At 28.3% G+C, this 12,920-nt stretch overlaps 1 protein-coding gene across 1 annotated transcript; it reads right to left on the reverse strand.

Annotated features, from left to right (window-relative positions):
- Window positions 1-9,490: 9,490 nt before the first annotated feature.
- On the reverse strand, window positions 9,491-10,312 carry LOC113863688 (zinc finger protein GIS-like). Its single transcript, XM_027497343.1, has one exon. It carries the CDS (start codon window positions 10,310-10,312, stop codon window positions 9,590-9,592), a length of 723 nt encoding a protein of 240 aa, XP_027353144.1. The 3' UTR covers window positions 9,491-9,589.
- Between the last annotated feature and the right edge of the window lie 2,608 nt (window positions 10,313-12,920).

A 12,920-nucleotide genomic window follows, 5' to 3' on the forward strand; every position in this document is an offset into this window, starting at 1 on the left:
AACTTTGCGGTGTTATTGACTCAAATTTTGTTTTGTTGTTCAACAATTGCCACCCTTGTGGGCACACGCTAAATTCAGAAGCACACAAGTAGGTGGATCCTTTCGCACCCTGGGAGGGCTAATTTTATTTTTTTTTTTTTTTTTTGCTGAGCCTCTGTTACTGCAGCCTGACATATCTGAGTTTAATTGGGCCCAGCCCAAATCTATTATTGGGCATTTATGGAGATGCTGTGTTTAGGTCCAAAAATTAGGTTATGAAATGATTTGTAATATAGGGCACAATATAAATAGATTTTAAGAGGCCTATTCAAGTTCTTCAATCAAATTAATTAGGAGATTTGGGAAAAAGGAATTTTTTATAATTTAAAAAGGTCAAAATATAACCATAAAACATAAATCCCGATTATCTAATTAATGTGATTTTATCTCTTTTGGTATAAAAAATATTAAACAGTAAAAATAAAATAAATAATATATATGTATATTTAATCTCTATAATAAAAGCTCGTAAGCTGAATAATTCATATATATAAAAATTTTATATTTTAAATCATATACAAGTATTTCATTTCATTTTAGTCCATACTTTTTTATTTTTTATGTGTATATATATAATTTATATTTATTTAAAATTAAAAAATATATTTGTTCTTTGTAATTAATATTTATTTATAAATTAATTTTTATATTAAAAATTATATATTAATTTTATATGAATATTTCATTATGCCTTGTCTGTTTTGTTTTAATATTTCTCTAACATTGTTAAAATAGTAGGTTACAGTGGAGGAAAAAAATTATTTGTCTAAAAATTAAAACATATTTTTTAGTTACACAGTTTAATTCATAGGTGAGTAAGGATAAAACGTGTATTTTAATTAAATAAAAATAAAAATAATTTTAACCCTTAAAATTAAATTTAAGCATTTAAAAAAATTATTGAAAAAAGAAAGTTGTTATTATACTTTTGCATTTTTCATGTTATAAATATTTTTAATAAAAATATTGCTTTTAAATGTTTAATCTCAACTACTAAAGCCAATAAATAAATGAACATTGTCAAATACAATTTAAAGCATTCAAATTACATGCGAAGTATCCAACGCAGCTGCAATATGCTAGTACGCTATCACTATTTTGCAGCACTTTTCCTGGTCTATGGATGATGAAACCTTGATTTTGCTTAATCTTTTATGCCACACACGTACTGTGAATACACTAATTGTGCAAAAAGAATATTCTGGCAAAATTGCAACTATAACTATTTGAAGTAGCCACCTTCTAGTAACTGTTGTAATTAGACTGTTCATGAAGTGCTCCAAGTATTCTAAACTCCTTTAGCTATAGCTTGTTTATTTATTAGCCTTTGAGTAGTGCAGCAGTTGAATATTAAATCGACTCCTTAGGAACATCACATGCATATTCTGGATCAAATTTGACCAGTTAGACCCGTCATTGTCGTGTGCAGATGTTTCGACTCTGTGTAGATGAGTTGGACCGTTACTATGTTCCAAGTTAAAACTTAGACTGCCAGTCATTTTAATTGCATTTATTGTGTTGTTTGCCTGTTACATATATGCTCTTGCAATAATTCTCATTTAAAATATAAAGATAGTTATTTGACACTTTGACATGACCAGGGAGGAAGCATATATGATCCAAGTAAAATTAATGGTGCAGATGAAGATATTATTGATGATTACAAATACTTTTCCTCATCTTATTACACTGAAATTCCTTTTGTTTGCGAAATTAGAGCAATTTCCTTATTTGATCTAGAAATTAGTAGATAGCTTAAGCACGTTGAGAGGAGTTTGATTTATAATCATATGTAAAAAAGACTTTAGCTTTATTTGAGTGAACTTATAGAGAAGCCCTTATATAAAAAAAATAATATAAAAATAAATAATTCTTTTTTATAAATTTAAAATAATTTATCTCTTTAAATATTTTAAAGAAGTTAAATAAGAGAACTTTCTAAACTTCTAAAAAAAATGTATAAGCTGTTTTTATATTATAAAAGAAATTTTATTATTTTTTATAAGAATTTTTCAAAAAATTTAGCCAATTAAGACTTTTGTTAGAAGAGTGAAAACCCGCTTGGGTAATCTCTAGGCCTCATAAGAATCACTCTTCGACTATTGACTGAGAGATACTCTTGGTACACACCAAAAAAATACATACCTTCCTTGTTTAGGAAAACTAGAAGAGTCTACAATTTCCTAAACATTAACATCTTCAAAGGTTGGCGAAATTTGTCCTGGAGTTAAGGCGTTTATTGTGGTTCGCGATGTTGTTAACTAAGGTGTAGCAATAGCACCTAATAGGAAGTGGATGAAAGGGAAGGGTTTATCTATGTGCTGTAAATGCACCTTCTATGCAGGTTGGCATAACGAGACCACTTACTATGGACAGCCTCGTTTGTTAACTTTGAGGTGTGGACCGATGTCTCTTAATTTCCACTGTACTTTCACTTTCCCTCCGAAAGTGAGGAGCAAGTGGTCCTAGCTGCAAGTCCTAACCATGAAAGAAATTCTACTACTCACATTTTTTATAATTTTTTCTTTTCAGCAAGTAGGAAAAAGATCGGACAAGAAGAAAGAAATTTGAAATAAGAAAAATGAAGTGATATATATATATATATATATATATATATATATATATATATATAATAAATTATAAAAAAGTAACTGAAAAATAACAAATAAAAATATGATTTATTAATCTCAACTCTCAAAGTTAAGAATAAATAATTAATAATAATAAAATTTTATTAGAACGAGAAGTATTTATTATATTTTTAAAATTTTAATATAATAATTGTGTATTTTTTTATAAAAATTTTCTATTTATAAATACTTAAACTGAGTAATGAGATTAAAAAAACTTTAAAAAATATTATAACTCTTACTATAACATGTTCTATTGTGTATTTTGTGTCATTGTTGTAGTCTCACAATGTCATCTCATGTTGCATTTACTCGGGGGCCTTATGCAGTTGCGTTGATGTTAATATTTTTGCAATATTTCAGAATTTCCTTTATTTATTTGTGGTTCTCTGTTTTTATTTTACAGTAAACTCTTAGATTAGTCGATTTTAAGTAAACTTTTAGATTAGCCTCTAAAATTACAAGTGTTAAATGAACTGATTTATAAAATTTTAAAATAAAATTAATTTTTTGATTTGTCAAATGTTAAATATTTTAGTTTAATCAACAATTTGTGTCACAACCATGTTAATTTTTATTATAAAATGACAAATGAAATGTCCAAACAAATATACTATTAATCTAACTGAGCCATTGCCAAAAAGATGCCACCTCCATCATTGCTAAACGACTATCACCTCCATCACTCAAAAAGAATCCCTCATTTCTTTCGTCATCTCTTCTATGTTATAATGTTTTTAACTGTCACTACTATCGAACTTGCCACTGCTCTCTTCACCAAAAACTCCCTTTCTTCCTCATCCACGAACACAAGGACCAACTTGCTTGTCACTACCTTCAACTTCTCTCACCTTGCCCTTTCAAAATCTTTTTCCTTTTGCTTCTCATTTATCGTCATTATCTTTCCTACGTAGAGTCTCAACTCATTGTACAATACATCAAATATAAGTTTCATGATAGTAATGATAATGATAGTAAAATTAGGGAAGAGATGATAAATGTGCAAATTCAAAAAGAAAGGGGAGGGGAGAGGAGAGGAAAGAAGAGAAAAAAGTGTGTAATTTTTTATATTTTATATATACTTGAATTCATCAATAATAATGCAACAACATCGTAAGCCTGAATTATTGTTAAGGTCTGGTTGAGAAAGAAAGATCCTTTTTTGGTGATGAAGTGATAGATGGTCCTTATGGTAGCGGTGGAGACAGTAGGTTCGATGGTAATGGCGGCTAGGAATAGTCTTAGGTTGGAGAGGAGAAAGGAGGGAAGGAAATATCAGATATAACAATGACAGTGACAAAAAAATCAGTTAGAATAGTCATTAAAATTGTGTAAAATATATTGTTTTAATATTTTAGGTCTTATTTAACACAAAAATTAACATCGCTATAATAAAAATTATTAATTAGATACAAAGCGTTTAATAATGTTGATAATTAACAAATTCATCTTACAATCTCATAAACTAATTTACACGCTTATAATCTCATAGATAATATTTGGAAATTTACTCATATTTTAATAAATGCTCAATTATATATAATAAAAAAATTAATAATTTTTTTTTATAAAATATTATAGTATGTAATGTTATTTCTTACTTTTTGATGCGCCAAATCGTAAATATAAAAATTATTATATATAAACTTTTGTTATATATCCTTAAATACATAATAAGGAAAATTTTACTTTGTATTATTTTAGATGAAATTTTTGACATATTCAAATTTCATACAAATTAATCAGTTTTTTAATATACTTTTTTACATACAATAATAATTTATGCACAATATTTTTCAACTAAAATTTACATGATTGTACAAGGTCGCCCATAATTATTGGGAATGTGTATAAATAAAAAAATAATTGAACGATTTTCATTGATGGTCTTTAGAGACATTAAAAGTCCTTGTATGTTCAAAATAGAAATTTTCTTAATCTATGAATATATTCTTCATTTAATATATTATTTGATTAATTGCTTGGGTGTCATATATTCAAGGGTTGATATGGAAGAGAAAAAGATTCTTGCTCCTTCAAGAATGTCTCTTGATTTAAAGATTTGTAAGCTTTTTGTATAAAAGATTTATGAGCAGGTAACTGTCCTCATTATAAAAGTAGCTAAATTTATGAAGCAGTACAAGCACGGTTAGTTTAGCCGGTCTAATGAGGTCTTAGGATAACCATTTGTTATTAAGCTCCGTGTTCAAATGCACCTGATTACCTCAAAAACAGTCAACAAATGCGATTCCACTTCGGCCCGATCTTTCAGAAAGATTTGACAATTAGTTAATGATTTGGTCAATAATTTGATTTTACTATAGATGCTTACAACCAAAACCAAACATACTCAACCTCATATTAATTGTTTGAAAAATATTAATTTAATTAAGAATAATAAAATTTTATTAAACAATATTTATTATACTTTTATAGTTTTAATATGATAAATATTTTTTTATATGCTTATACTCTACTCCAAAAAACAATTCTTAAATTGTTTACTTTTATCATTTGCTTTCGATGAGATACTTAATTCCATCTTGGCGTAGATCACTCTCATAAATGGGCTCTACAGATGACTAAAGTTTGAAAATTGTACAGTTTCATCTTTAACATTTACAAAACTATATTTCAGTCTTTTACATTTTCAAAGTATGCAATATAATTTATTTGATATTTTTGTCATTAGAAGTTGATAAATTTAACATCACTCATTTTATTTTAATTAAAAAAGTAGTTATTTTATACTCTTTAAAATTGCTTAAAAATAAATGTATTTTGTTAAAGATCAGAGATACATTGTATATAATCCAAATTTCAAGAATTTTAATTTACATGTTTAATAAACTTCACACCTAATATTAGTTGATCTTATTTATATACACATATTATGTAATTACATCATGTATTAAAAAAATTATCATGCATAATTTTCGTCACTATAAATGAGTAACATGAAATTGTATTAATAAATCTACCAACTAGATAATAGACACTTAAAACAATAAATAAATGGTGTGAAATTGTGTTAATAAATTTACCAATTAGATAGTAGGCACTTAAAATAATAAATCAATGAGCAATTTCATTTTTGAATTTTTTTTACTAATAAAGTATTAATTTGATTATTAATTGTATTAATGTATTCGAGTTAGTATTTAAAGTTATACAATTCGTTTTAGATTAATTCTAGAAAAAAAAAATCAACGTAATTCAAGTTTTATAAATTTGAAATCGAAATCATGCTTAAATACAATAAGTTTAATAATTGAAAATAAACAAAGTTCATAAAAAAATAATGAAAAAATAAAGATTAATTTCCTTGACTCCATGTGAATAACTTTATTTAAAACTTTAACATAAAAATTATCAAATTTTAGTTTGAACGTTATTTTAAATTAAATAATAATTATAGAAATTTATATATCATAACACATCAAAGTAAATATAACAATTTGTATGTATATTTTTTTGGTGGGAGAGCTTCGCTAAAGGTTTCTCATCACAACATGGCTATATATATATATAGAGAGAGAGAGCACATGTAATTAAGTCAATTGAGAAGAGAGTACATCCCCACGAATAGGAAGCTAAATGCTTGGAGGTGAATCATCGATATAGTATAGTTATCCTCACGTTAATTTGGAAAATTGTAGAAGCGAGTCATTGACTTTAAAGTGGGTAATGAAACGCGCGGAATTCCTTTCACAGTCAATATATTCAGTAGAAGTTCAAAATCGCCATTTTTAAAAACGATACAGGTAAAATGACGAGGAATTATAGCATCTAAAAGGTCCGTGAAAAATTTCTTTCTGACACAAATTTGAGGAAAAAAAATTGAACTTCAACGTGTGTGGTTGACCCTACTTCCCATTTAGAAAGAAAAACAAACACGTGATAAACAAAACTCACTTATCAAGTAGGCCTAACTTATCCTCTATATATCTCTTTTTCCCTCATAGTATACGGTTTAATTGGCTGAAGAAGATCTAGGTCGACCCGTGTTCATGAGCGTGTGAGGTTTATCATCCTTTTCCTATGAATTTGTAGGTAAGTTAAATCCCTTATCCTTTGTGCTGCCAAGTAATAAATGATTAAAATAACAGATCCCACGGTACTAACCATTATATATATATTATGCGTGTGTATTATACTATTATACTATTATATTGTTAATTACATGTTCCGATTTCTCCCTGCATGTAGAAGGAATCTCCAAGTCTCACATTTCCACTCACAACGAAAATCTAAGCCATATAACATTTATCTGTGTCCTTCAATGTGTATATCAGACATAAAAGCAAAACGTACAGAAGATAGAGAAAATAAAGATGGCTGTCTAACTAACTACCATGTTCAGTTGTTCCTTAAAGTCTCTAGGGAAAAGAAAGATACATCCTTTTCTGGAGGGGATGGTTTTGCCATTATAAAGTCAAAAGCCCTTTGTGTACCACCTCCACTGAATGATGAGATTTGCATCTGTATACAAGGCATTAATAAGTGACTCATGTACGGGATCCCTAGTTATGGGACATTACTCGTCAACTTAGTAATTAACTCGTCACTTCGATTTTGAATGATCACCTAATACCCATTACATCAATTCTGATTCCACCTCCGGATCGTCCACAACACATGGACTTGCCAATTTTCTAACAGTAACATTTAGTCAAACTGCAGCCTGAGTCTATATATTCCGGTCAACCTTAACTAACTGCAATGAACACCAAAGAAGCATTGACATTTTCTCGCCAAATATGTTCCTTCTCCCATTTATTCATTTATAGTGTTAGCAAATGTGACAAATCCCTATTAATGAATCACAAGCAAATTGCATAAATAATCTTGACAAAATATGCAATTTAAAATCATATAAAAATTAGATATAAGAATTTTTAGTGTATATATATATATATTGATTAACATATTCATATTTATATTTATATAAGGTAAAACTTTTTTATTCACTCTTGCCACAGCAATAGAGAGTAAGGGGAAATGAGAGAACTTATGGACACTGTGTGTGTTTATATCACCGACTTTGTCTCCTAAGCCCTAAGTCTCATAATGAGGTTCCATTTCATACACCTTATTATTAATTAGGCATAAAGGAGTAAAAGACATAATATTACAGCTGATAGGCACACGTCCTCATAGACAAACCTGTCTTCTCTCTCTCTCTCTCTCTCTCTCTCTCTCTCTCTCTCTATATATATATATATATATATATATATATATATATATATATATAACGCTGGAAATTAAGCAGTAACTTATAACAAAAGAAGCATATGAATATGCTGGTCTTACTTCGGTCCAGCAAATGGCATTGAATTATCACTTTCTTAACTGGAAAATTTGAGCAGATTTTCGAACGTTGTCATGACCTTTCTCAGTTACACTGCATTGAATCAGAACCCACCTCTCTCGTCACTATACCTGTCTGGACAATATAATCGAATTACGCACACGTGTGTTCTGACAAAATGTTCATGCGCACTCAAACTGTCTTGTACGCTTTACATGATCTCCACACGAGTGGACAATTTTCTCAATGCAGGTCGAGAATGACGTGTGGTGACTATGCAATATATGGACCTTAACTTTATAGTGTTCGACCAAACGAAAGCATTAGTAGCTACTAGCTGGCTAGAGCTCCATGTACATTTGATTTACTATCTTCACTCCAGTTTTCAAAATCAACAAAGGCATATCAGTAATAATAAGGCTTCTCTTAAAGGTAGGAAAACGAGTTGAAGGGCAACTAATCATAAAAATACATCTTATGTTGTAATAAGTTCGTGTATGTTTTAAGTTTTTTAAAATATGATTTTTTTAGTTTTGGTCATTATTTAATTTTATTTATTTTGAGCTTTCACCTTAAAAATGATATATTTAAGTTCTTTATTAGTGTCTAAAACGTATAATTTTAAAAAGTAGAAAGAATAAATTTAAATTAAAAGTTAATTTTAAAGATTAAACTATTTAAACCTAAACAATGTGTAGATTTAATTAAAATTTAGTTGCCACGTTTATTTTTAGTCTGAATTATTACACGAAAAAAAAGATAAAACCAGTCCCTGTATGCATATAATCATTGTCAATCCATTCTATGTTGTCGCTTACAAGGACTAAATTGCCGTCCGTTTGTTCTAAATTTTAGTCCTTAAACTTAATGATAGAAATTAAGAATAATTTCACATATAGAAACCAGTATGAAAGTTTTTTTTTAAACTTCAACTAATTGTATCTAAATAATAAATAATAATATATATCATATTTTAAAATATCTACTAATATTGTAGAGAAAAATAAAAATAGTTCTCTTTTCTCCAGTTTTTACTATCTCCAGGTTTACCTTCTCTCGTACGGTAAAAGGAAAGGTAGGGCAGCCTCTTTTTAACCACAAAAGGTGGGTGTGGGCATCGTGTAAAATTTGAGGTATGAAAAAAGAAAAATGATTGGTACAAAGATAATTTTTTTAAAATCGTGAAATAAATTATAAAAAAAACTAAATTTCAAAAATTAAATTTAAATTAAATTTTAAAAATTAAATATTCAATATAAAATAATCATATACCATAACAAAGAAGAATGAGTTATTTAAGATGATTTTAAAAATATTTTTGTTTAAAATTTAAAAAGAGAGGCAAGACTAAGGAAAAAGAGAGTTAAAATTACTGTAGAATTGTATGAAAAATTTTGGTGAACAAATCATTGCTTGGAGACATGGTATGGGAATCATTATATAAATATCGTACAATTAATCTGGTGATTATAAAGTTTGAACAATAACAGGAAGAAAATTCTGAACTTGAATATATATATTATTCCCGGCCGCTCCCACCTCCAAATTACTCTATATAAGCGGATAATATGTTATCGAAATATGTGTGTGTGTGTGTGTAAATTTGATGTCACAAATGAAGATCCAAACTGACATGGTCCTTCACGCTGGGTTTGGAGTCATAAACATACCGGTTTTGAGAACCAGAAGCACCCACCCTCGACGACCCCACAACCCTCGCGTTCTTCATTTGCTCGCCAGCAAACAAAGGCAACGGATACAAGGAGCGTTCACCGTTGAATATGGGAGTTGTAGTGGCATTGGGGAGTCGCAACAAGGCCAAGGGGCTTCCGTTAATGGTTTGTAGTTGATGGGAATCATAAGAGCTTCCATAGAACCTTCCAGTGTTGGTGTTCCACGTTGGATAAGGCATTGCCGTTGAAGGAGCAGCAGCGAACCTGTAGTTCATGAAGCCGTATATGTTGGCATCTGAGAGGGTGCTTTGAACCTGGAGGTGTCGTTTCGCGTGTTGTCGCTCTCGTTTGTGTGCGTTCTGGTGGCCACCTAAGGCTTGAGAAGTTGGGAAGTTTCTACAACAGTAATGGCATTCGAATCTACGGCCACTCTCACTGTTCTCCGCGTTGTTGTTGTTGTTGGTATCGTTCTCGGAACTGTTGTTGTTGTTGAGGGTTGTTGTTTGGGTAGAGTGAGACTCAGGCGCGTCGGTGAACTCTTTTCCAAAGAGTCGAATGGGTTTTTCTTTAGAAGGTGGCGCGGGGCGAATAAAGGGAAGCTGAGAGAAAGAATCAACGTTCATGAAGTCACGGGTTTCTCTCTCAGTGATCTTGTCCATGAGGGTGTGTATTGTATTTAGATAAATAGATAGATATATAGAAAGAGATACTGTTGGTGTTGGAGAGGGAGAAGATTGAAGTTTGGGGGAGTGAGAAATATTGGAAGTTTGAACTGTTAATGTGACAGTGGAAGATGTGTGCTTAAGAGAGAGTGGGGTCTGTTATATGGACAATTGGGGATTATCTCATCTCTCAGTGAAGCCCTGACAATGCCACAAAGTCTGAGAATGGCTTCGCCTTGTTAAAGTACCACAACAAATGTCTGGGTCCGTTGTCCCAACAGTTTCATTTCTTTTAAATAAGCTTTTAAGTTTCAACTTTACAAATACGAGGTCTCCTTGAATAAATAATTAATTAATTATAATTTTTTAATATAAAGTTTGTTTTAGTTTTTAAAAAATGAATTGTATTAAAATTTATTGAAATACAAAACTTTTAAAGTTATGATAAATAATTATGTAATTTTACCCGAGTTTTTGAAAAAATATTTATAATTTTTACAACTAAAATTAAAATATTTTTTATTTAAAAATAGATCTATAATATTTCAAAATGGTATTTAAAACTAATTCTTTCATTTTAGTTAAATATATTTTACTTTAAAATAAAAAGCTTATTGTCATCTCAAGCAAGTCCTAAAAATTTTGCTTTTGACTGATATTTTAACCAACTTATAATTCATTTTTTTATTTATTAGTTTATTTGACCAAAATAAAAATATTTAATGAAAAATTATTGCACTAACTTAATTATAATACTTTTTATATGTTATTTAAAGTAACATTTTGGCTTATAGTTTATTATTATATTTTATTTTATACTTAATATTTAAATATCTTTTTTCTTCAATTTATCGGGTTTAATATTTAATTATTACATTACTTATTTTTTATAAATAATTTCAGTTTTAAAGAAAAATAATAAGAGATAAATTAATTAAAATTTCTAAAACTATAATTTTGTCTACATAATTAAAATAAAATTATAAAAAAAATATTATTTTATATCTTTAGAATGTATTCACAATGTAATTTTTTTTTAATATTATTATCAATCATAGAATGTCATATTAATAAAACTGGTAAAATAGGACTATTCTGCCTAACCAGTTGTAAGTGGTGGACTTTGGCTTATTAGACCTTGTGAATTTTTGCAAGGTTAACCTGCAATAAGCCTAATTGGATTAGGCTAAATATTCAAATTTAATGTGAGCTTAAAATTTAAAATTTAAATTCTACATTTTATCGGATGAGTTCAAAACTCACCTGATTGAAAAAAATAAACTTTATTGATTCTATATATAAAAATGATATATTTTTATGAAAAAAATAAAATCGTTGTATTAATGTTATAAAAGTATAATAATTTTTTAATATAATATTACTATTATCAAGTGTTTAAATTAAGTCTTAAGAGTTGCGGTATTTTTTTTAGATGAGATTCACATTAAAAATAAAACAAATAAATGTATAGATTAAGTGTGAAAATAGTAACATATTAATTGTTAGTTAATCAAAAATAAAATATTTTATAAATTTAATTTATTTGAAATTAATAACAAATATGTATTTATTATTATTATTATTATTATATTATATACTAGAATAATTAAAATTCAATTGAAGTACATAAAAAATATAAAACAATTATATGATCATCCAATCATTATTATAAGCAAGAATAACATGATCCTATGTGCACAGAACGAAGACGCTACAATGTGAAATTCAACGAAGGAAGAGAAGAACTGCTAGTTATCTGTTGATTTAAAATTGCTGTTAGTTTTTAAAATTAATAACGATGAATTTTACTCTTGATTATTTGTTATGTTACAGTTTATACATTTTTTCACAAGATAAGAAGTTGCAAGTGTCATGATCCTGCTAACCAAGTCATATTTATAATTGGCGTGCACAGCAAATATAGTTCAGAATAATATCAACATTGGATGGGCTTTAACACGATTAATCAGTAAAAGGTTGTAAAACATTAGGAAAGTGCTTTAAAGTACGAATATTCAAATACTCCGACCTGATTAGTTGCTACAATTCATTATCTATCATTTCATGCAAAATGTAGATGTTTTTTAATGGATTCTATGCAGAAAAGTATTGAGGTAAACCTAGTGATCATATAAGTCAAAATATGGAAGCTTTAGAATTCATATATTTTTATGAGTAATATTCTTAATATATATTCTTTTGTCATTTTTATTTTCTGAAAAAACGATTGATATATCGCATTCAATCATATTGCTCACGTAGTTTTCCACTTTTTTTGGTGGGAACATATTTTCAATTATTAAGGTAGCTCGTATTGTTTTGTTTGAAACTGCGAGATAAAGAATTATTAGCTAATCACTTCAAGCAAAAGTTTTGGCTGCTAGCTACCGCCGATGGTATAATCTTCTCTGGATAGGAACCATTGATTTTTATTTTTTAACCATCAATCATTGTTATTTTAGACTATGACATTTTTTAAATGAGACAATGGTCGACTAGCATACACTTTTTTTTATATACAAAACATAAATCCAACATTTTAGTAAAAAACACATAAAGTATAAAGTATGCATAATAAACTCCCGATTGATGATTGGAGAGTAAG

The sequence above is a fragment of the Abrus precatorius genome, unplaced genomic scaffold (genome assembly GCF_003935025.1).
Source record: "Abrus precatorius isolate BTA unplaced genomic scaffold, Abrus_2018 Scaffold3, whole genome shotgun sequence".
Taxonomy (NCBI): Eukaryota; Viridiplantae; Streptophyta; class Magnoliopsida; order Fabales; family Fabaceae; genus Abrus; species Abrus precatorius.